General features: G+C 42.7%; 1 protein-coding gene across 1 annotated transcript; it reads left to right on the top strand.

Moving 5' to 3' along the window:
* Nucleotides 1-50: 50 nt before the first annotated feature.
* On the top strand, nt 51-18,487 carry rsf1b.1 (remodeling and spacing factor 1b, tandem duplicate 1). The gene is made up of 16 exons (XM_030068233.1): nt 51-205; nt 2,331-2,422; nt 2,916-3,008; nt 5,704-5,909; nt 6,066-6,166; nt 6,437-9,180; nt 9,285-9,566; nt 11,288-11,392; nt 11,505-11,584; nt 11,709-11,763; nt 11,886-11,998; nt 12,112-12,179; nt 12,303-12,516; nt 12,710-12,936; nt 13,643-13,822; nt 14,879-18,487. Exons 1-16 carry the CDS (start codon nt 52-54, stop codon nt 15,487-15,489), a joined length of 5,325 nt encoding a protein of 1,774 aa, XP_029924093.1. The 5' UTR covers nt 51; the 3' UTR covers nt 15,490-18,487.
* Nucleotides 18,488-23,721: the final 5,234 nt, after the last annotated feature.

Genomic DNA, 23,721 nt, shown 5'->3' on the forward strand with positions numbered 1-23,721 from the left:
ACCGGAAGTCGTTTATTTTATTCCGGCTGGCTTGACAGTGGTGTGGAAAAAATGGCTGCTTCGGCGGCAACAGCGAGTTGTTCCCCCGGTTTGTGTCCAAGTTACGCTGTGATCTGCTCCTTCCTGGAGCGCTACGGAGCGCTGCTGGACTTACCGGAGCTCACCTTCCCGCAGCTGGAGCGCTACCTCCAGGACACAGCCTCAGGTAGAGCCGCCGAGCCGCAGCCGCTCCGGGGAGGAGAGACTTCACCGTTGCATTAATGATAGTGCTACCGAGCTAGCAGGCTAGCAGCTAGCTAGTTGTGTGTTATTGTGTGCTTTTCTAACCTTGCACTTTACTTAAATATCATTTACTTACACCCCAGAGCTTCTGTTCGAAGTGAAAAATGTGCATATGCATCATTTTGCGATTTTCAAGTGCCAACTTGCCGAATTATTCGATGTTTTATCGCAGTTTTCAGTTTTTAAATTGGGCTTAATGTGTTTTTTTTTTTTCAAGCAGCCTTTATCTGCTTTTGCACTCCTTGTAATACAACAGAAAGAAATGTGCGTTGTTGACAGAGTGGCTGCGGGAGGCTGGTTCACGCACTAATTTAGTGAAAACACCGCAGCCTCACATACTCAGACGGGAAAGGTGTCATTGCGTGAGACGAGCACGAAATTGTGCACTTTATTTACAGTTACAATATTTTGGCATATAGTGGTTCGCTTGATTAATGTCAAGCCAGCCACTCTGACCAGACGGACTTCCGGTTACCGCTTTCAAAATAAGACTTCCTCGCTGTGCACAATCTTTAACATTACATAATCTCTTCGGTTTATTTAACAACCACAGTTTCGCTGCTGTGTAGAATCTAATGTGTCATGTCATTACTCACGAAACATGGTTTTAATCCGCACGTACCGGCAGTGAATTGCTCTTTTGTTTCTCTACTGTCAGACCGCATTTTGATTAGTGTACTTCCGCTTGTGTGTGGCTAACTGTGGCTAACTTGACGCAGCTCTGTTGGCTGGCGGCGGCTGTGCGCATGCGCGGCCCTATCTGCGCTGCTCCTGATTGAGTGCCCTGTGTAATTTACGCCTCATTCAGAGCCGCTCCATTCAAATGAACTGGCGCAGTGTGCTCGTCCTCCACGTGTTTTAAGCGTCAACCTGTTGATATTATTTTGTTGATTCGGTGTACATCCCGGCAGCGACGCTGTTTTGGTGGCCATTTTTATTTAAAGAAATACACGGTGGTACGGACTCGGCCAGTGGTATTGTAACGACACACCGTTACGTAAAGCTTCATTCAGAAAAGCGCACAGTTGCTCAGTTTCCACAAGTTTGCCTTGACGAGAAATATTAAGAAGAAATAAAAACACCCTTCTTTCATCTCAAGAACATCGCCAAAGTCAGACATTTTTTCTTTTTTCTTTTTTTTAAACCAAAAATACTGAAATCTTCATCCACACCTTCATTACATTTAGATTATTATGACCAATCTCCAAAGCGGTACCATATATGATGACTATGGGTTCACGCTCATTTTTATATTTTTATCTTTATTTATTATTTTTTTAACATTATCTTTATTTTCTTTCCAGTGTACTTGGAATAAATGATTGCACATGGGCTAGATAAAGTCAGTTTGAATGGTTACTCAAGAGTGGGCTGCTGTCAATCAGTATACCATTCAAATCTCAAAATTTAATTTAATAAGAGATGCACAACGTTTTTTCTTTTCTTTTTTCTCTATTTTTCTTCACCTATATCAGGTTCCCATTTTTTTCTTGCTCTGGCCCACATGTAGAGGGACTGTTTGTCCTGAGAGCCACTAAATATTTTGTGAAGTGAAGTTGTCAAAAAGTAGTTAAACTCTCCTTCATAAGGGTGATTTCTGCCTTTGCCCTATATGTAGCTGCAAATAACTGTCTTTCATTCAATATAAACAAATGTAAAAAAAAAAATTTCTATTTTTTTTTTTGGACATCGCATGGCATTTAATCTGCTTCATTAGACATTACCACATGGTCCTTGACAGGCTACAAAACTACTATCACTATAAAATTCATCATACTTTAATTATCTTACTTTTTAAAATTTGTTTCTGGAGTGTAATCCTTAATGATGACTGATATACGATAAAAAATTCAATTCAAAATATTCAAAATAAGACTGTAGCTGCTGGCGCCGTCCTTGGCTTTTTATTAGTCATCCCGATCACTTCTGTAATTGATTTGACAGGCGAAGTGGCGCTCGATGCTTGCTGCAGTGGTACCGGGCTGTGTTTAAAGGCTTTGTGTTTGAACTGTGCGTGTGATCGAGCGACTTTGCGTCTTGTTCCTCAGTTCCAAAGCTCCTGGTGGATCTTCACGTGAAGCTGCTGAGGAAGATCGGCAAGTCCGTGTCGGCAGACAGATGGGAGAAGCATCTGGTCAAGGTGAACTACGGGCTTTTCAAGGCAGATGCTGACATTTTCGGGCTAAAGCTGTGCATTATTAATCTATTTATCATACCTCCAGTATTCAGTATTTTGATCTTTATTTCTCAAACAGATTCAACAAATAGATCACCAAATGTAAGAGACAAAAAATATCTCACTAAACATCAGACAGGCGACATGTAGAAAACACACAGTATATATATATATATATACACACACACACACAAATCCTCTCAGCAAATATATATAACATGAATATTGGAGATAACTAACCCCCACCTCCCTCCAAAAATAAATATTCACACATTTTTTTCTGCTTTTTCAGCTCCTCTATTTTTTTATACTTAATAATTGTAAATGTTGTGGCTGAGAAACGTGAATCCTTGGCGTCTACATGATCAAGATATCTCAAGTGCATTGTTGCTGGAATGAAGAGTTTTACTTGATTGATCCTTCTGTTAACTTCCTTTCCAATGCAATCTTCCTGCAGGTATGTCAGGAGTTCAACACAACCTGGGCATGGGAACTCGAAAAAAAAGGGTACAAGGAGATGACGGTGGAGTGCAAGACGGGGATCCTTAAAGTAAGCACACGGTGGTTTGGTTTTGCCTTCTTTTACGTGTTCTTCAGACGCTGTAGTTGTTTTGAGGTGAGCGTTTGACAGTTTGTTGGGACTGGAGAACAGGGAGACACAGATCAGCCTCAGTAGCCTTACCGAGTCGTGTTGCATTTGATTTTACCGCTCTTTTGAACAAAAAAAAAAAAAAAAGGAAATCCTATTCGGACCAAAGTTGTTCTCAATATTACTCAGGGCTGAATCACAGAGACAAATGTACGATACTATAGGGTGATATTATGGCCATCGCTTTTTTTTTTCCCAGAGAAATATCGTTTTTTAGTTTCTTTGGCATGTCAGATCACCCTAAATACTACAATACCCATGAGCGTCAGCGACTGTTACTGTGCTTAAGACACAAGAAAAATATGTGAAATATATTTGGTCATATATTAAATTGTCCTCTAGACCTGTGGTGGCCATCAGGAACAAAACACTGCACCACTGCTGTTAAAATAATGTGAAAAATGTCTGTTTGGAAAAAAAAAAAAAAGAGAGAGACTCAAAGCTGCATAGCTCAACTTCACCAGCAGCAGCAGCAGAATGTGAAGCTCTGTGATTGACTGTTTCTTGAGGCAGTGCACTTTGAGTTAAGTCATCGCTAAGCTTTTTATTTTTATATACAGTCTTGTACCTTTGGCTTTCTTCAGTCAGCATGAATTATTTAATTATACTGAAGATTCAACCTGGAGAGTTTCATTCCCATCCAGCTGTTGGAAATGCGTAAACAGGTCATCACTTTTAGTAAAATGAGTTGGATTTTTAAACGAAAAGACCCCGTCGACTACACGGCTCTGAACACATAACAAAACAGCAGTTACAGTGTCATTTAAAAAAAGGCAAAGTAAGGGAAAAAAATAAAGGTTTTTGTCAGTTCTGTAGTTAAAAATGGCGATGGCGTTGTTTCCGACAGAAGCAGCACATTAACCGGCAGGCGTTTCAACCAAAAATTCAAATTTAAAAAAACAGGGATTCTGCTTATATGTTGTGAAATGTTTTAGTGCACCAGCGTGATGCAGAATGGTTTGTTGGAGTGTGAAACGCGGGGTAATTATTGCAAACACAGTAAACCTTCAGAATCACTGGCATGGTTCTTTTTAAGGTACTTACAGGCACTTCACAGGAAAAGTAACTTAAATAAAGAAAAGAATTACAATTTAAAAAATTAAAATCAAAGTCAGACAGATGAAATGATTCGGCAGCGTAAAAATAACAAAGGACAGTGAGGAAAAGTGAGGTGGAAAAAAAAAATCCAGCTTTAGAAAACATTTGGAGGAAATACCTAAAGAAATTGAAGGATAACCATCGGCCAGTAAGACAGATTCATTTTAGATAACAGTGGGCTTTAAGGAAATACGTATCGAAAGTATTTATGGTTATAATTACCGGCAGAAGCGGTCGGTACTTCTCAGTTTGATATTGCAGACATCAGGCCGTTCTTGGCAGAGGTTTTTCTCAGAGAGGAAGGGATTTTATTGGATACACTGGATAAGACAAAGCGATTGTTTTGATTTTATTTTATTTTTTTGTGCCTGAGTCTGGAAACTGGAAAACCAGAAGCCAAGGACTAGAGCCTTTCGACTGCTGGCAGAGGCAGGCTCAGTGAGAAAGAACGTGTTTTTATTTATGCACTCATTAAAATACTAACAGACAAATGCAGTGTATGACCTTTTTCAGTTGCCTTCTTTGTCCCAGAGTGGACAAAAACAATTGATAAATGTCAGAGTAAAGAGCTTAGGTGATGTGCCATGTCCTTGAGTGTGCTCGTCGAGGTCTGGAGAAGAGATTTAGAAGCGTGGATGTTTTTCACGGACGCAGCGAGCACTACGTTATGTCGTTTGTCTTTTTTAGATTTTTGTAAAACACTTGGCCCAGGTGTGGCCGTGGCTAGGACTTTTTCCTGGAAACGGTAACTTGCGGGTTTCCTTATTCAACTTTCGAGGTTGGCATATTTGAGTTTGCTGTTAGGTGTCTCCTAACACAGCGTTTAGAGCAGATAAGAGACTTGTAATGAGGATAGTACTCAAATACTCTGTTAGTACATACTGTGTCACTACTTTTTCCCCCTAATTCGACTTAATTTGACCCAGACTCGGGAGAGGGGGAAAGGTGCTCACTGCATATTTCGTCCTCTCTTGGTCGTGGGATGAAATTCACACTGTGACCTGGAAATTTCAACAATAATTTTAATGGTAGTGGTTCCTCTAAGTTGTCACTGTTGTTTGAATTAGGCTTGATTGAGAGCTATGGTTGCTGCTGAGAAACAAACAAAACGATGTTTTGACATTAGGAAAGCTCAGGATTTGGTGTGTTCAGGATCCTCGGACAGTGTCGTTAGGGAAAAACAATTCTCCAGCACCTGCAGTGCCCCTGATTTCCGCATCCAAGCTTAAAATTAAATTTCTTGTAATACACTGAGTTAAACCCTGCCGTTGCAATTGGCTTGTAACCGTTAGTCCTGCATTCATAAGCAACAGCGGTAGTGGTTTCTATCTGTTGTTTCACTCATAGAGTCCAGGAATGATTTAACCTGAACGAGTGTAGATGATTATGTACCACTTGTCGCAAATGACCACATAAGTGTATTATGCAATATAAAATGGTAAAAACGCACAAAAACAGTTATATCATGACTCATTGTGTACCATTAATCTTTTTCCAGTATCTGTGTGAATCCCAGTTTGATGAAAATGTTAAGTTCAAAACTGCCATCAACGAGGAGGATCCGGATAAGATGCGGCTCCAGCCGATCGGCCGGGACAAAGACGGGCAGATGTACTGGTTTCAACTGGACCAAGACAACAACGTGCGGGTCTACATAGAGGAGCAAGATGACTTGGACGGGTCGTCTTGGAAGTGCATTGTCAGGTAAGAAGACAGACGATGTTTTAAAGACAGATGTTGTCGACACTGTGAAATGAAATGAAGCTTAAATGCTAATGCTCTCTGTCTGGCATGGCGGGTAGACTGTTAATTAATCTGTAAAGGGGATGTTTGTGTTCATCCATCTTTCTCTCCATGTAGAGACAGAAATGACTTGGCCGAGATCCTGGCTCTGCTGAAGACCCAAATCGATCCCGAACTTTTGACAAAGAAAGAACAAGAACCCAAACCTGAGGATGAAGGTGATGTGGTGAATTATAATCAGCAGTAAATGACTTGGTAGATTCATGCTTTTATTCAAGCTCAGGTCAAAGATTATTTGTATCATTGATATCAGTGAGAATCGCACCCCTAGTTATTGCATTTTTTTTTACCCATTCACACATTGAGCTATGCAGAATCATAAATCAATTTTGTAAACTGGTGTTATTTTAAGCTCATATGTCTTTTGCATATATCGGTCCTCGATATTACTGTGTTTAACAGTTAGTGGATCCTTGTTTTTATTACAGCTGGAATTAAAAAGGACGAAAGTACAACAGATGAGGATTCCAAAGATGGTGCTTGTACAGTTTCACCGAAGACGGAGAGCAATGATAAACCAGCGCAGAAAGACATCTCAAAAGAAGACGCCACCGAGGGCAAATCACCACTGAATGGCCTCAAAGATTGCAAAGATGAATCAGAGGCTTCCCTCCAATCAGAAAAGCCCGCTGTAGAGGACAATGTCATTACGAAGTCCCAGACTATTAAAGAGGAGCCGATGGAGGTGTCGGACGTTAAAACAAGCAACATAACAGCAAGTGAGCCGGCACCCGTCTCCGACAAATCTTGTACGTCGCTGAAGGCAGAGCAAGGAGAGGAGGCCAAGAGGAACACGGCAGAGGAGCTCCAGCGGGCGATGAAGAACGACCAGCAGGCAAAAATCCCCTTGAAAAAAAGAGGAATGAAACTTAGCGAGGACTTTGACAAAAGTAATAGTAGCAGCATTGTTGTATATAATCCATCCATTCCTCAGGTCAAGGAGCCTCCTAAAGTCGTTGAGATTTCTGAAGAAAGAAAGAAGGAGCAAAGCGTGAATGATCACGTTAACGGGGATTCCCAGCAGGCAGCAGATAAAGTTTTCCATAGTCGTTTGTGTGAGTCAAATAAAGAGACTGAAACACGGAGGAACTCTGTCGATGGCAAAGAACAGCCGGCTAAACTAAATGCAGATCAAAGCAAAGCTGAAGACGTCAGAGAAAAGGAGGTGCCGTCCACAGTCAAGGATGGCATAAAAGATTTAAAAGACGGAGCTGCCGATAGAGAGAAGTCCATGGAGGTAGTCACATCAGATCAGGCAGAATTAGATAAAGGTCTTGACATGAACGTAGAAAAGGAAAACACTACGGCACCAGAGGGGAAGGAAGCTCCTGTCAAATGTCCAAAGCCGGAGCCCTCACCTCTAATAACAGAGTCACCTCCTTTATCTAAGGATGTAAATAATGTTCTTGTGAAGACACCTGATCACGAAGAGCATGGCAAAGTCAACGAATCCAAAACGATAGATACAAAAGTGGCCCCTGCGGTTGCAAAGGCATCAACGTTAAAAGAAGATGTTAAATCTCCGACGTCTGATGAGACGGAGAACCTAGATTCAAATCGTGATGTTGTATCCAAAGGGGTTAAGTCAAACGATTCTGAAAAATCGGAGGAAAAGCCAAGTTCAGAAGTCAAAGATGCGTCTGAGTTGAAGCAGACTGGAAAACCAAACATGGCAGAAATCGCAGAAAATGTAGCAGACCCTAAACCCACAGAAACTGCCACTGCTAAAGAAATGGGGACACCAGAGCCTGTTGCGGAGAAAGCAGATAACGTAACACCCAAAGAGGTGCCGGAAGTCACTAAAAAAAACAAAGCACCATCCTCAGAGAGAGATCCTGCCGAGGAGTCTGGCGATTCTAAAAAGATTATATCACCATCAGTCATTAAAAAGACAGAGATCCTAAAACACAGTAATGATACGGAGAGCCCAGACAAGCCTGAAGACACGCAGAATTCTTCAGTCATTAAAAAAGCAGATTCACCGCTTGACAGTGAACATCCAGAAGAAAAACTCAACACTAAAGAGGCAGCGGAATCCTCTGTCATTAAAAAAGCAGAGAGCCCAGAGTCTTTTAAACCTAACATGAAGGATGACAGCCTCAAAGATACAGAAATGCCTGCCGCTGTGGAAGAGGAAGCTGTGGCGACTGGTGCAGCCCCTGAGAAAGTCACCATGGAGGAGAAGGAAAAGCCTACCCTTACAGAAGACACAGAGAAAACTGTCAACTGTAAAGAAGGTGAGACAGATGATGCTGATAAGGGAAACGACTGTACGTCCAGGCCCATGGAGGTAGAGGAGGTGGCTGGCAAAGACGATCCGGCGAAGCCACAAGCTGATGACAAAAAGGAGGAAGCATCTGACGAGAAAGATAAACCACCCAGCTCTGTTGAGAAGGAAAATGTCTCTGAGGAAACAGAGAAAAAAGAGAGAGCCCAAACAGAACAGGAAAAAATATCGGAAGAACAGCCTCGCAAAAATGAGTGCCCAACTACCGTTCAGACACCGAAAGAAGGTGAAAAAGATGAAAACAAGGAAAGTGCAAAGGATGTGGACAAAGACGACCCCAAGAATGAAAGTGAGAAACATCCGTGTCAAGACGGAGAGAGCAAAGGGGATTCCACCTCAGATGAACACTCAAAAACAGACAAAGCAACGGAGGATGAACAGGCTCCTAAAGGTGGTGAGATCTCAAGTGAAACGGAGAAATCTGGACGTCTTAAAGCAAGCAAGGAGCCGGCCAGTGGTAAGCCTAGTGACAAGGAGAGCCAGGGCAAAAGCGAAGAGGGGGATTCTGCGGCGAAAGAAAAGGAGGCCGACGGTGGCGACGCTCCACCCGAAGCTCAGGAGGAGGGCGTCCGTTTGAAAAGCAAGGTCCTGGCCCACCGAAGGAGAGCCGAACTGCAGAGAGAGGAGAGGCAAGCGGATTCAGAGTCTGACACCAATGCGGGGAGGTCGCTGCGAAGGTCACCGAGGATCTCTAGGCCAACGCCAAAGGCAGTGGAGATCCAGGACAGGAAGTTGGAGAAATTACAGGCCGCTCCACTGGTTGAGAAGCACGAAGATGACAAGGCGGAGAAGGCGGTGGAGGAGGAGGATGAGGAAGAGCTGAAACCTGTTCAGAAGAAACCAAAAGAGAAAAAGGTTGACCAGGAGGGCCAACCTAAATCTAAGGTAAGGCTGATGGCAAAATTTGCACCCTTTCTCAGTCTGTCAGGTGATATTAATGTTAATGTCTGAAAAGCACTTTCTGTTTCAACGTCTTGTGATCATTTCAGGGGAGGAAGCGGCGGAAAATCAGGTGGTCCAACACTCGAACGCGGCGTAAAAAGAAAGGCTCTGACGATGACGACGACGACAGCGAGGAAGAATCCAGCGAAGATGAGGAGAGCGAGGAGGAAGATGACAGCGACGAAGACTACAAGGTGGAGAGGAGCAGGAAAAGGAGAAACCGGAACAGGGAAAGACGAAGCTCCGACTCCTCGACCTCCACAGACGATGACCTACCTCCAAACGACGACCCCTGCAAACACTGTGGCCTCCCCAATCACCCCGAGCTCGTGAGTCCCGATTAAAATCCTCATTAACATCATAAAAAATCATCACAGGACGTTATTATGTCATGTTGATCTGAATGTGAGGTGTTGAGATTAATCGATCAATATAAATAACGTTCGTTTTGTAACACACAGAAAGCTCTAGATGGCAGCATACTTTTATATTTTTGGGTCACCCTGATCAATTGCTTAACACGTTCAAACATGCTATAATATTGAAGGTGTGCCTCTGGAGATACGGGGTCAGATACCTAGACCTCCTGTTTACCACGTTATGGCATTATTTTCAACTTTAGCAGGGCAGTAACTGGAATGGGTTCTTAATCCAGACATTCTTTCTAATTATTTTAGTTTTAGGGGTGGAAATAACCTTGTGACATATCTTGGTTCTGAGAGAGTGGTCCCAATAAGGCACAGCCTGAAAAAAATTCAAAGTTTGGTCCTCAGTAGCTCCAAAACCTTATATTTTAGACAGAAAGCAACAACAAAATCTGATTTAGCACCTTTCATTTAGTAAATATGCGAAGTTTCACTACTCTAGGATCAAAATAAATAAAATTACAGCACATTGAAGGTGTGCCAAAATGCAAATCGACATATGATGCATGTCAAACAAAGTCAACATTTGTAAGACAGCACCCCACTTTGAAAATTCACCAAAAATCCATTTTTCGTCCAAAGTGGGTGAAATTTGAAAAGTATTCATAAAACATGGTTTTCTAACTATGGGATCAATGTCATTGAAATCTGAGTTGCCACAGTGACACCCATTTGATGATCTGACATGGAATGACCCTTTTGTATTTTTTCTATGAAATGTTATACAGTTAGCTCAACTCAGCTTTATTTATATAGCACTTTAAAAACAACCACAGCTGAAACAAAGTGCTGTACATGAATTATAGTAAAACAACAAAACAGTAAGAACAGTAGAAAGAATAAAAAACAATCAAACAAATTAAAACAAAGCAATAAAACAAAGAATAAAAACAATCAAACAAATTAAATCAGAGCAACGTGTGATGCTGGAATTTAAAGTCAATGTGCATAAATGATCATAAAACAACAAAACAGTAAAAGCAATAAAACAGTAAAAAGGATATAGACAGTAAAACAAATAAAACAGAGCGACGTCTCATGCTGGGTTAAAAGCCAATGAGTAAAAATGGGTTTTAAGACGATCTTGAGTAGAGTGTTGGGTGACATGGGAGTCTACATGGTGGTGAAATATCTTCATTAGTTGCTCCGTGCTCCCCTTCACGTCCATAACAGAAAAACAGCTCCCAAAATAACCCTTTTTAGAGCATAAACAAACATGAATAAAGCAGAGATTATGCCAAAGTAAAAAGTCCCAGTACCCTTTTTTTTCCCCCGCATGTAATAACAGTAATTTGTCAAAGTACAATCAGGTTGTTTCTTCCTGGCGTACGTTTACTAAGTGGACATTATTTGCAGATGCTGCCAGGTCTACTCTCTAGTTAAAATGGGAAAATAACAAGAAAGGGAGCTGTTTTGCTGTGGAAGTGAATGGAGAGATACAAATACCGTATTGTGGATTAGCAGCCGCGCAGCAAATTGAGGATATTTCACCACCACTGATCATGAAAACTGACCCAAATATAAGTGCCACCGTCCAGATACTTCAGTTCACTGTAAATTGCGATGTAATTACTTCCCACTGCCAAGAAGTACCAGCATAAATAATCTTCAAATGTCCTTCCCAGATCTTGCTGTGTGATTCGTGTGATAGCGGCTACCACACAGCTTGCCTGAGACCGCCTCTCATGATCATCCCTGATGGCGAGTGGTTCTGCCCACCGTGTCAGCACGTGAGTATGAGCCAGAGAGCACCAAGTAGTTCGAGACATTACGTAGCAAAAAAAAAAAAAGGTGGTCTACGCTCAGAGTTAATCCCTGCTGTGTTGTGAATGCCCTCTGCAGAAGCAGCTGTGTGACAGATTGGAAGAGCAGCTCCAAAACCTCGACGCCGCTTTGAAAAAGAAAGAACGAGCTGAAAGAAGGTGAGACCTCTTCCCACCCGACCTGCTGCTGAAAGATGGCAAAATAAAACTGTACTTTTTTTTTTTTTAGAGCTGTGCTTGTTTACTGACCGCACGTTTCCTCAATGTTTATCGTCCCCTCAAGGAAAGAGCGTCTGGTTTATGTCGGAATCAGCGTCGAAAACATCATCGCGCCTTCGGTGAGTATGAACACGGGCGGCAAAAACATTCATCAGCTGGAGAGCAAGCTAACCTGCGCTCGCAAAATAAAATGATGTTTCACAGTTTGCAAAATACAGCAAAAGACTTTGTGTCTTTACAGGTGGAAGTAGAGGAAGAAAAGGAGGCGATAATAATAAAAGAGAAGAAAGAAGTGAAGCGAAGCAAGAGCTGGGGTCGGAGATCTACGAGGGCGAAGAAAGCCATTAGCTACAGGTGTGAGCGCTGAGAGATGCTGTTTAACGGCTCCGTGGTGTGATAATGTGGCATTGAGGAGATCAACCACCTGTCAAAGTGTATTTTAATCTACGTTAATGTCATTTCTGCAGATTTGACGAGTTTGATGAGGCTATTGAAGAGGCCATTGAAGAGGACATCAAAGAAGCAGAGGGCGGAGGTCGGATCTGACGCAGATATGATACACACTGACTTGCTTTTAAAATGAATCTTTGCTGTGAAAATAATAATGAAATTGTAAATGTTGCATTAAATGTAACGACGAGGGATGTCCTTTTCACAGGAGCTGGTCGGGGTAAAGACATGGCCAACATCACAGGCCACAGAGGAAAGGACATATCCACCATCCTTCAAGGCGAGGAGGGCAAGGAAAACGGCCGGCCACCGCGATCCAACGCCGGCCAGCGCCGGAAAAAACGCCGGCGTCTCAACGACCTGGACAGTGACAGCACCGTGGACGAGGAGGAGAGCGAGGACGAGTTTCGCCTCAGCGACAGGTGAGACTAGACCACCGTGACCCGTGGGTATAACGTTTGATGTTTTCTTTATTACCAACACAACCACATTTTTAATTTTCTGACTTAAAGCATTTATGAAGATGTGAAAGAGAGATCGGAAAAGAAAACGTTTTATTTGCACGTGATTGTCAGGCTTCTTTTCACGACAACTTTTTTCTCTTGACCGGCGCAGCTCGGAAGAGGAGGAGTTCGTGGTGTCGGAAAACGATGCTGAGAGTGAAAGTGAGGCGAACTCCAACGACAGCGACTTCGGCAGCACCGGCAGCAGAGGGCATCGCAAACCCTCGCGAAAAACGAAAACATCGAAGCGGCGGAGAAGCGCCCGGCAGCGACGCAGACCCAGAGGGTACTCGGACGATGAAGAGGACGAGACCGATGAGGAGGACGAAGAGGAAATGGGTACAGAGATGTTTTGATTAGTTAGACTGATGGTTTGCGTGGACGTGTCTGTGTTCTTTGCTGTTTTTGATCCTCTCTGTCTCGTGCCAGTGAATACGCAGGGAACAACTGAATGTAGACATAAATCGAGACTGCAGCTGTTCGTTTTATTACACAAGGCTTGCCAAGGACAGGGAGCTTCTGGCTATCAGATATCAGTGTCCATCTCCTTGTAGTGTTTGGGGTCTTTTCCTGTAGTTGGTTCAGATTATATTCTCATTCAAATCACTGGCAACTCAGATTTGTTTCTCAGATCAGATCTTTAAGACAGACTATTGTTACTTGCACGCGATCAGATTGGATTTGTGGCTACAGACGTACCAACCTGCGTAAGCTGATGATGAGGCTTTCCAACATGGAAGCAGTTTATGTCAGCGTCTGTCCACGGACTTTGTCGTCCGTGTTTGAAATCCGATTTGAGTGTCCAGACTGAGACACATCTGTAGAAATATGACTGGAATCACATTTCAAAACACCTCCAAATGTGGTTTGGATCCAATTTGAGGGGGAGGGGGGGGGGGGGGAGTCACATTTCATGTATTTTTTTGCTGCAGTATTGGACTCATCAGCCAAAACCTTTAGATTATTAGAGAACTTAGTTATTGTGGTAGCATATTCTTGAATTTGTAACCCATGGCTGAGTGTGTGTGTGTGTGTGTGCACGCAGTGACTGAAGGCTCCAGTGAGTTCAGCGACAGTGATCTGGACATGAGTCGACGGCGGTCTCGGCGGAGTAAGAAGCAGCAGGTTAACTACTGCGAAACGTCCGAGTCCGAGGGCTCTCAGGCAGAAACCAACCGGGACCGACAGAAATCCCGGCGGCGCCTGGCCAGCTCCGACAGCGATGGTCAGTCAGCCCCCTCTCGTTTTGTTTATCGTTTTATTTATTCAAAAAATACTTTTACAGGTAGCTATAAAACCCAAGGTGGTGAAATTTCCTCATTAGTAGCTCGTTGCTGCCAATCCACATCACTGTATTTCTGTCTCTCCATTCACTTCCAAACCAAATGAACACCAACAAAGTGGATTATTCCAGTATATAGGTACCCGTTTTACCCGACATTAAACATCTCATCATGTTATTTTCCTAGTTGAACTGGAAAGTAGACCCGGCAGGTCGCGTCTGCAGGAAACTCCCACAGTAGATTTGCACCAGGAAGGAAGAAACGACCTCACCTAATTGTAATTACACAGAAAAAGGGCACCAGAAATTGTTGCTCTTCATGTTTGCAAAATCCAAAAATGTCCCTCAAAGTCTGCACGTCTGATGTGATGTGCAGTCTCAAAGCCGCACTCTGCGGGATTTTTTCCGTCACTGCACACATTGTTTTGCATCTGCATGTATATTCAAACCACCTCGCTGCAGTCTCGGCCCACTAATGCAAAAGAGGCGCCTCTGCTCTGGTCGGTCTGAAGACTTTTTCATGCCACATGGAAATATAGAATACATTAGCCAGCGTTATAATAATAATAATAACAAATGTAATAAAAGTGATGCATGTCTAACTAGATATTTGGTTAGTGGGCTGAACAGAGCGTGCAAAACACTGTTATGCTGCTTTCAAGACAACTCGGAAATAGGAAAATTTCTTTTTACGAGTAGGAGAAAAGGCATATGAAGAACTGCTCAACTCATAATTCCAGTTCCCAGACATGATCTGTAAATGTCTGTCATTTTTAAAGTTTGTTTGTGAATGGAATAAGCAGACAGTAGATTATTAAAAAGCAAATTGACTGGTGTTTTCCTTCTGCCTCTGTGTTATTTCACATTAGTTTATTATCAAAGGTGTTTGTACAGAGCACAGGTCCAGCAAAATGAGTTTTAAAACCTCTGCCTTTAATGGTGCTCTGACTTCTTCACCACCCTTTACAGAATCTGTCCTTTGTTTTGTCTTGTGTCCAGCGAGTTTTTCCAAGGACTCCGAGGAGGACTCGAGGGATCGGAGGATAAAGAGGAGAGACGACTCCTCTGAGGAAGATTCCCGGCAGCGGCGCAGACGCCTCGCGCTGAAACGCAGGAGAGCTTCCGAAGAGGACGACGACGACGACGATGATGACGACTCGGACGAATCCGAGGAGGAGGACCGTCCCATCCGCAAACGGGTGAACCGCATCGACTCGGACGATGACGACGAAGAAGAGGAGGCGGAGAAGGAGAAGGAGAAGGAGAAGGAAAGGAAAGGGACAGCTGAGAAAGCAGCAGGAAAAGCGGAGGAAGGCGGCGTTCTGGTCAAGGGAACAAACCCGTTGGACTACAATCTGGTGGAGTTGCAACCCACCAACGGACAGAGCCCGATGAAGAGCCTGGAGGGCTTCATCAACCGGCCCAGCGCCGGCGCATCAGGCCTCATCACCCATCTGGACCCATCCAAAAACATCAGCACCACACCAGCTGCTGCCATCGCACCCAACGGCCTGGTCGCCCAGGAGATGGCGCCACAGGACGACGACGAGGACGACCTGTTAGGAGTCACAGATCTAGTGGACTACGTCTGCAATAACGAACAATTGTAAAACAAAATGGTGTACGTTTCATTTTTTGTGGTATTGTATTTTTATATTGCTTAACTTTATTATTCCCCCCACCCCCCCTCACACCGACACTCCTTTTCCTTTTTTATTTTTATTTTTGTGTGTCATCTGGAGCTCGATTCTCGTCAATCCCTCCAACCAGACGAACTGGATCCCCGTCACCAGCCTGTTGCTCTCCCTGTGGGATTGTGCGGTGAATATGGGCGCCAGAAAAAGAAAAAAAAATCACTCACATCGTCAGTCAACGATCAGATAATTTGCAAACCGTAGGATCATTCAGCTCTGCCGCTCACCATCCTCATCTCCCTGTCCGTTTTTTTTTCTGTCACGTTTTGTTGTCAAATTAAGGATTCCTCAAAAAAAAAAAGAAGAAAGGAATAAATCTCCCCCATTTCCCTTCAAATTCCTAATGGAGGACGTGCTCTTAGTCTACTTGTATGGAAAAATGGCATCGCAGTGTACAATAGTATTGAATCATTTATCGTGTAGAAAATATTTGAAGATTGTCTATCTGAATGCTATCATTTTTTTTTTTTTTTTTTTTTTTTTAATTAGGAGTGTGGAATATGGCTCTTATCAAAGTCATTCCATATTTGACCTTCTGGGTATCTGTTGTTGAAAATGAATCATGGTTTTAAATTTTTAGCCCCCACCCCCCATTTTTTTTAAGCTTTCGGCTTTTAATATTGAATTTGTGACGAGACTATTTATTCGTTTCTCGACATGATCCAGCCCTAATTGGATCACGTGTTTGATAAGCTAAACCCCCCCTCCCTCCCACCCACCGTGTCAGGAACCCCCGACCCGGATTTTGAGGTATTTGAAACCCAGCCAGTATCTTCTCACCAAGATGACACATGCAGATTTGTGTGCACTAACATCGTAGATTAAAAAATAATCACATTTTAGATCAGAAACTGTTCCCTTGGGCTCGCCCAGTTGTTTTTTTTTGTTTTTTTGTTTTTTTGTTTTTTTAAATTAATACCCCTGGTATTTAATTGTCGTGCTGTCATAGATATACATATTCACCTCCTTCCACTATATGAAGGTGTGAATGTATAGATGTGACCAACTAGAGTAGACCTTTCCTCCTCACCTCTAATGTGTGAGCATGCAACCCCCCCCCCATCCCATCCCAACACCTTGTATTTTATTTTTCAAATGTTAGTCTAGCTTTTGTATATTGTATACATATATAATAATTTTAAATGTGTGCTGCCATCAATATCCGTGGTGAAATTCTCAGTGCTTAAAGGGATTGAGTAGACAAAAAAAAAAAAAAAAAAAAAAAATCAGAGAGTAAAAAACACTTCCAGCTTAATCTGCAAACCTCGCAGCTTCCTGTCCATCCCAATAACAACATCTAGTCTAGTTGCCGGTAACATTTATTTGACTTTTTGTGGATTTTTTTTTTTTTTTTTTTTTTATTATTATTTTCTAATGTATTTTTTTGTATATCCAAACCTCTATTTTTGTTGTCTCTTTTAGTGGACGGTAAAGCGGCTCGTTTCCTCTGTACATTGTCCCTCTCAGCCGGTTCCGACCCTCTCCACTAAAGTAATAGTCAACTCCAGGACCCCCCCGTTTCGTTTTTGGTTTTCGTTTCTGACGCTATGCCATCAGTGTGAAGCATCGAACACCCTCCCCTGGATCTTCCCCGCTCATCACAGATCTTATTTTTTCAATCTTGAGTTCTTCTTCAGGTCAGGTTGTAGGTTAAGGCCTCAAACCAGATAAAGAGTATGAATAAATAAATAAATAAATGGCTTATGGGAAATAACAGTTTTGCAGTGATTATAACAGGATGCCATATTTTGCTAGGGGATATGGACAAACAACAACAACAACAAAAAAAAATGACAACAACAAACCAATGACTTCACTGACCTCTGCTGGAACCAGTCTGTGTGTATATCTGTAGTTTTTGCTGTAATATATTTAGAGGCATTTTTTTTAATCATGGAAAAAAATATATTGGGCAATTCTTTGGGATTGCATGAATTTCTAATAGTTTTCTTTTTGTAGGGAAGTAATATTGGCACAAGTGTTTTTAATGAAATCTGAAAACTGGCATGTTTGATGGATGTCTTTTCTCTGTTATCTCCCGACCTGTTGCATTTTGGCTGAGGGAAGTGTATTGTAGACAAGATATGTCGTTTGCAGTGAGGCTGCAGAGGTAAGCATGAGCGCCCCCCCACTTTAAAGGCATGTAACAGGAGCCTGGGAGCAATTAAGGAAAATAATCAAGGACAATTGAATCTGATTTAGGGAGGGGGGGGGGGGGGTGGGGGAGTGGTTGACACCCATTTGTGAAATATCTTTGTAAATTACTCTCAGCATGGTTTTTCACAAAGGACAAACCACTCTTAATTCTTTGTCTATCATGTTTTGATACTCACTACGGCCAAAATCTACTACTGCCAAGGCAAAATGAAGTCCTACGGGTGCTGCTCGCGACACACACCACGTCAGTGTAGGCTTCAAAACATGTTATTTTACCTTTTTACGTTGGACAGATTATAGCAAACCCATTTCTGCAAACAGCAAAAACTGATTTCTGTTTTGGTGGCTTGAGTCGGGTAAAGGAATCTGGACGTGTGTGTCATATTTAACCGTGTTCCTGTTCTCTATAAAGACTAGCAGAACGGGTTAATATATGTCTCTCCCGGTTATGAAATAACCAGTAGCAAGACCTGCATAGGAATGAGCAGACGTTTGAAGAGCGGAGTCGTCTAAATGGAGAAATAAAGGCCGGGGCGGGATAAGGGAGGAAAGTCGGTGCCAATGACTTGAGTGTTGAAGAGTTGCCTATTTACCTCATGTTGAATCTGGGAGGAAAGACAACTTGTCCACTGTTTATAGATCCTTGTAGATTGGTCTTTGGTGTTTCGTCTGCTCCTTACATTTTTGTTAACTTTACTGTTATTTCTTATGAATCTGATCTTGTACATTTGTCATAATAAAATGGGTTTAAGCCTGACGTCATCCTTGTCTTGTGTGACCTGTCGTTTGGAAATGTACTTATGTATTCTACAGTGCAGGGAAATTGCTTGATTTAAAAAAATAATAATAAAAAAAAACCTGTGCAGGTGTATAAACCTTGAAAGCCAGCTTGTGTAGAAAAAAATAGTTTTCTTGACACTATCATTCAGGATTTCAGTGAAATCCATCAAAAATGTAAGTGACTTTTAATTCAAAGAAGGCGTGCTGATTTTGGTAATCATATGGAAAATACACAGATGCGTTTTAGCAAAGATAGGACAAGAAAAACTCTCATCTTGTAACTCGAACATCAGAGGATCTCCAAAAAAATTTTTACCAATACAGGATGAGGTCAAACCATAAACACCATGTGATCGGTACTAATTGGGCAGCAGTTCTTGTGTGTTTTTCTAATATTGTGTAAGAAGCAACCTCAGTGTCAGGGAAACTGTCGTGGAGTAAAAGTGAAAGTGAAGGTTTACTTTCACCTTCACTTTCACTTTTACTGGAGATAAATACCAAAGTGATGATGATTCCTTTACACCACTTCTGGTTTGAGCCACCGGTTCACTGGAAGTGAATTGGTGGTTGGCCTCTGTTTTGACGGTGTATATATTTGTGTTCATTATCCATATGATTTAATTTGGTTAATCTGGTTTTAGGATATGAGATAATCTCGGTTTGTTTCTACCGGCCAACGCTGCTCTTGAGAACAAGCAGCTGTGTTCAGACCAAAGGAAGATTATTGATATTATTGGCATCTAATCACATGGGATTAAAAAATAAGAAAGTGAATATTAGCATGTGAAGCATCCAGCCAGTATCCAGCACCCGGTAACAATGAGAGGAAGATGTCAGCACCTCTACTGTCCTACATAAGAGCAGCAGTGAAATAATATCAAAATTAATATGTGCAATCTATCACTTCAACCCTCCTGTTATGTTCACATTTACTAACAGCCAAAGTGTTGAAGCTCTGCGCCATGGAGCTGGCCCCCCCTCTTCACTCCATCTTCTGGGACTCATACAGGTCAGCATCCATCCCCACCATCTGGAAAACCTCAACCATCATCCCTGTACCCAAGAAACCACGCCCCTCTGAACCAAACCACTACCGTTCAGTTGCACTAATCTCCATTATCATGAAATGCCTAGAAAAAGTCATCCTCCACATCATCCTGCCAGTAGTCAGCCCGCTGCTGGATCCATATCAGTTCGCCTACAGGGCCAGCAGGGGGACGGAGGATGCTGTAGCATGCCTCCTGCACCCCCTCCTTCAACACCTGGAATCACCTGGCACCTTTGCATCCATCCTCTTCATAGACTCCAGCTCAGCCTTCAATACAATCCAACGCCACCAGATGATCAGGAAGCTCCGTCACCTTAACATCCCCCCACTCCTCATCCGCTGGATTCACACCTTCTTCACCGACAGACCACAGGCTGTAAGGATAGGCACAGTGACATCACCAACCATCATCACCAACACCGGAGCCCCGCAGGGTTGTGTCCTCAGCCCTTTTCTCTACACCCTCTACCCAAATGACTGCATCAGCCCCTCACCAATCACCACATACTACAAGTACTCAGATGACACCGCCATCCTAGGTCTGCTCAGCGACAATAACTCTATTACAGCCTACCAACTATCCATCTCTCACTTCACTCAGTGGTGCACAGATAACTTCCTGGAACTGAACGTGGCAAAAACAAAAGAAATGGTCATCTACACTTCACGCACACGCCCCTCTGGACTGGCCCCCACCTCCATCCACAACCAAACAGTTGAACAGGTCAGCCATTTCAAATACCTCGGACTCACTATAGACAATAAACTGACATTTGATCAGCACATCACCAACATACACAAAAAGGCCCAGCAGAGACTATTCAACCCATTCAACCCATCCTCCTGTACTGTTCACCCTGCTTCTATAACATGCTGTCCACCACTAACAGGAGCAAACTGGTTAAAATCACACACACCGTCTCCAAGATCATCAGCCATCCCATACCCAACCTCACTGAGCTCAACCACAGAGCAGTCACACGCCTCGCACGAACAATAACCACCGACCCCGATCACCCTCTCCACCCACACTTCACTCTGCTGCCGTCCGGCCGCAGGTACAGGACTTTGAGATGGCGACGGGCACGCTTTAGCAAGAGCTTTGTCCCGTCTGCCATCTCAGCACTTAACAATTAAGCGGTATCGGCCCAGCCCCTCTTGAGCGTTGTGATTGTTCAATGTCGGGTGGTGTTTGCTATTTGTTTGTTATTTGTTATATGTTGTTTCGGTGCCTGGTGATGTTGTTTATTTGTGCATTGTGTGTTGTTAATGTTGGTTTCTGTGACAGGATGTGAAAAAGAATTTCCCTTTGGGACAATAAAGGCTATCTATCTATCTATCTATCTTTTATGTTTGTTGTCAATTTGACCCCCAGCAGTTTAAACCTCCACAAAATTACTATAATTAAAATTGTTACCAAAGTTTGTGTGTCAGGTTCTTTATGTTTCTTTGTTGACGACCTAAATAGCCCTTTAAATAAAACATAACTCCCCCCCACCCCCACTTATACATCCAGTATTCCTATTACGTGACGATGGAAAAATATGCAAATCACCATAAAATCTCACTGATTGACCTAAAATTGGAAAGAAATATTAATTTTTGGTGTTTTAATGGCTTTATATTATTTCTAAGTACAGATTTTTGTTATTTAGAACCATTGAAAACATATGTGTGAATTTCATATTCACCCGGTAGTACACATTACATTAGGAAAACTCATTAAATATGAAGCAAAAAAAAAAAAAAAATGATGTTAGTCATTAATTTAGAGACGTTAAACATTGGCTGCGGTCAAACTGACCCCAAACATAACAGGAGGGTTAAAGGACGAACAGCTCCACCAGACTGTGTTTTATAGAGCTCACTAGAAACTGTGTGACCCAAGAACACACACAGACACACACACACACACACACACACACACACACACACACACACACACCGTGGTTCCATGTTCCACAGGAAAGACCACAGAGACAAGCTTTCTGCTGAAAAACAGAATTACAATTACAATTCTCAAATTTTATATACAGAACAAGAGCCACAAAGCTCTGGTTCTGGTCCAGAGGACAGAGGAGCTACGAGGCAGAGCAGAGAGGGAATGGATAGAGAGCGTAAAGAGCAGAGAGGAGGGAAGAAAGCGGATTACACAATCTGTTAGGTGAGAAGGTGTTCCCTAAAGGGTCAGGTTTGAACCTTTTCTTAAAGATGGAGAGGTGCTAATGGAGTTTGGTGGCTCGTTCCACCACCGAGGAGCCACAGAGGGGAAGAGTGTAGCTGGTGGTTCAGGGCCGCTCCATGACACATGGTTTGGCCAAAAATTTAGAAATGATGTTCATTAAGTTGGGCGGAAGGCAACACGTAGACTATTTCAGGCAGTGGGGGCAGCTGGAGGGGGCATAAACCTGAAAGAGGGAGTCCAGGTAGGTAGGTTAGTGTCAAGGACTTGAGTTTGATGCGAGCAGCAGCAGCCGGGAGCCGGCGGAGGGATACGAGCAGCAGAGTGATGTGTGTTGTTTTCAGCTGGTTGAGGACCAGACGCACGCCGCCGCCGCCGTCTGGATCATCTGCAGAGGCTCGAGCCGGGAGCCCCGCCAGGAAGGAGCTGCAGTCGGTGAGACGTGAAAACATCAGGTGTAGTGCTGCCTGTTCAGACGGGTATGGTGTGATTTTCCTGATGTTGTACGGGGCGAATCGGCATGAGCGAGCCACAAAGTCCACATGTTCCTTAAAGCTCAGTTGGTCATCAATCAAATACTGTTCACAGCAACTTTTTGACATCAGAAAATACAGTTATTCTGTTATTCACAGCTCCCACGTGGTAAATTCTACTTCTAAAGTCAAGGTTTGGTGATGGACGCTGATTCCTTGAGACGTCAGCAACAAGGAAACACCTGCAGCTCAGGGTTGGGAATCAAAAGTTTTCATCATGGAGGTAATTCTGTGATCACAGTTTGTTTATAAAAAAAAAACCCAAAAAACTTAAACTAAAATTCAAACGCTTTGAACTGTTTAGTCGTTCAGGCTTTGTCAAATGAGGTTGGATTGACGTGTGCAGCCAGCAGCTGGCTCAAACCAAACCGCGGCCCGGTCGAAAAGTCAAGCCCAAAGTGTAAAACGAGGTCAGCCCTCGCATGTTGACACGCGTGTTCCTCAGCTAAGGCGGCGGATGCCATTCCATTTCTAGCCGCCGTGTCTTGTCATGTGCTGCTTTCACGCACTTGTGGCTCGGAGGCCGCTCCCTCTCCTCGAGTTGCATCACAGTCAGTTGATCTCTTGGTGGTTTGTTGTTTAGCTGTTGTTTTTTTTGGTGGCGAAGATGAAAAATGTCCTCAACAGCCTGACATGAGGAGCGGACCTCTTGGATTTTAGTCTCAACTGACAAAAAAAAAAAAAAAAAAAAGTATGGAATGAGCACAAACTTTCATGGATGAGTCGACATCACTCTTTCTCAAAAGATGCATTTCCATAAAACATACAGATTTATTGCAAACAAATGATCAAATGTTACAAAAATAAAAAAGGTGAATTAAGGTGTTTCATTAAAATCTGTCAAAAGAATGAGGTGAAGCTTCCTGAAGGTGGGAATGATGCCGTAATGTTGCTACCAAACCCTGATGAAGACGTGCAGAGGTCCAAACATGGTGACTTTTTTAATGATTCAGTCTCTACAATAAAGGATTTTTAATGTTTCCTTCCTGGTTGGTTCATTTCCTGATATTTGGAGCGCCTGGACTTGTCCAGTCATTTTAGGCCAATACTGGGGTCAACCTAGGACAAACTGCAAGAGAAGCAAACTCAAATGATTTTGTATCCTCAGTTTGTCCTGAGTGAGGGAAAAAAAGTTCAAAGGAATCCCATTGGTGGAAAGTTTTGAAAATCACCTATATATCACCATATAATACCAAAAAAACACAGTTGTTACCTTATACAGCAAAATGCACATTAAAACATTTGTGTTTATTCCACATTTTTGTCAGCTGAGCCAATTTGGTGTCATGCACCTTTAACATTCAGGCTTCTAATATGTAACTTTATGAATCATTCATAGATCTTGAAACATCTTGTCAGAGTTTGGATCCTTTGCAGGATTTATGTTTCTTTCCTGTAATCGAGGTTACCCACAAAAAAAAAAAAAACTTGGTTTGATGTTTAGGGAA

The sequence above is a fragment of the Myripristis murdjan genome, chromosome 14 (assembly GCF_902150065.1).
Source record: "Myripristis murdjan chromosome 14, fMyrMur1.1, whole genome shotgun sequence".
Classification (NCBI taxonomy): domain Eukaryota; kingdom Metazoa; phylum Chordata; class Actinopteri; order Holocentriformes; family Holocentridae; genus Myripristis; species Myripristis murdjan.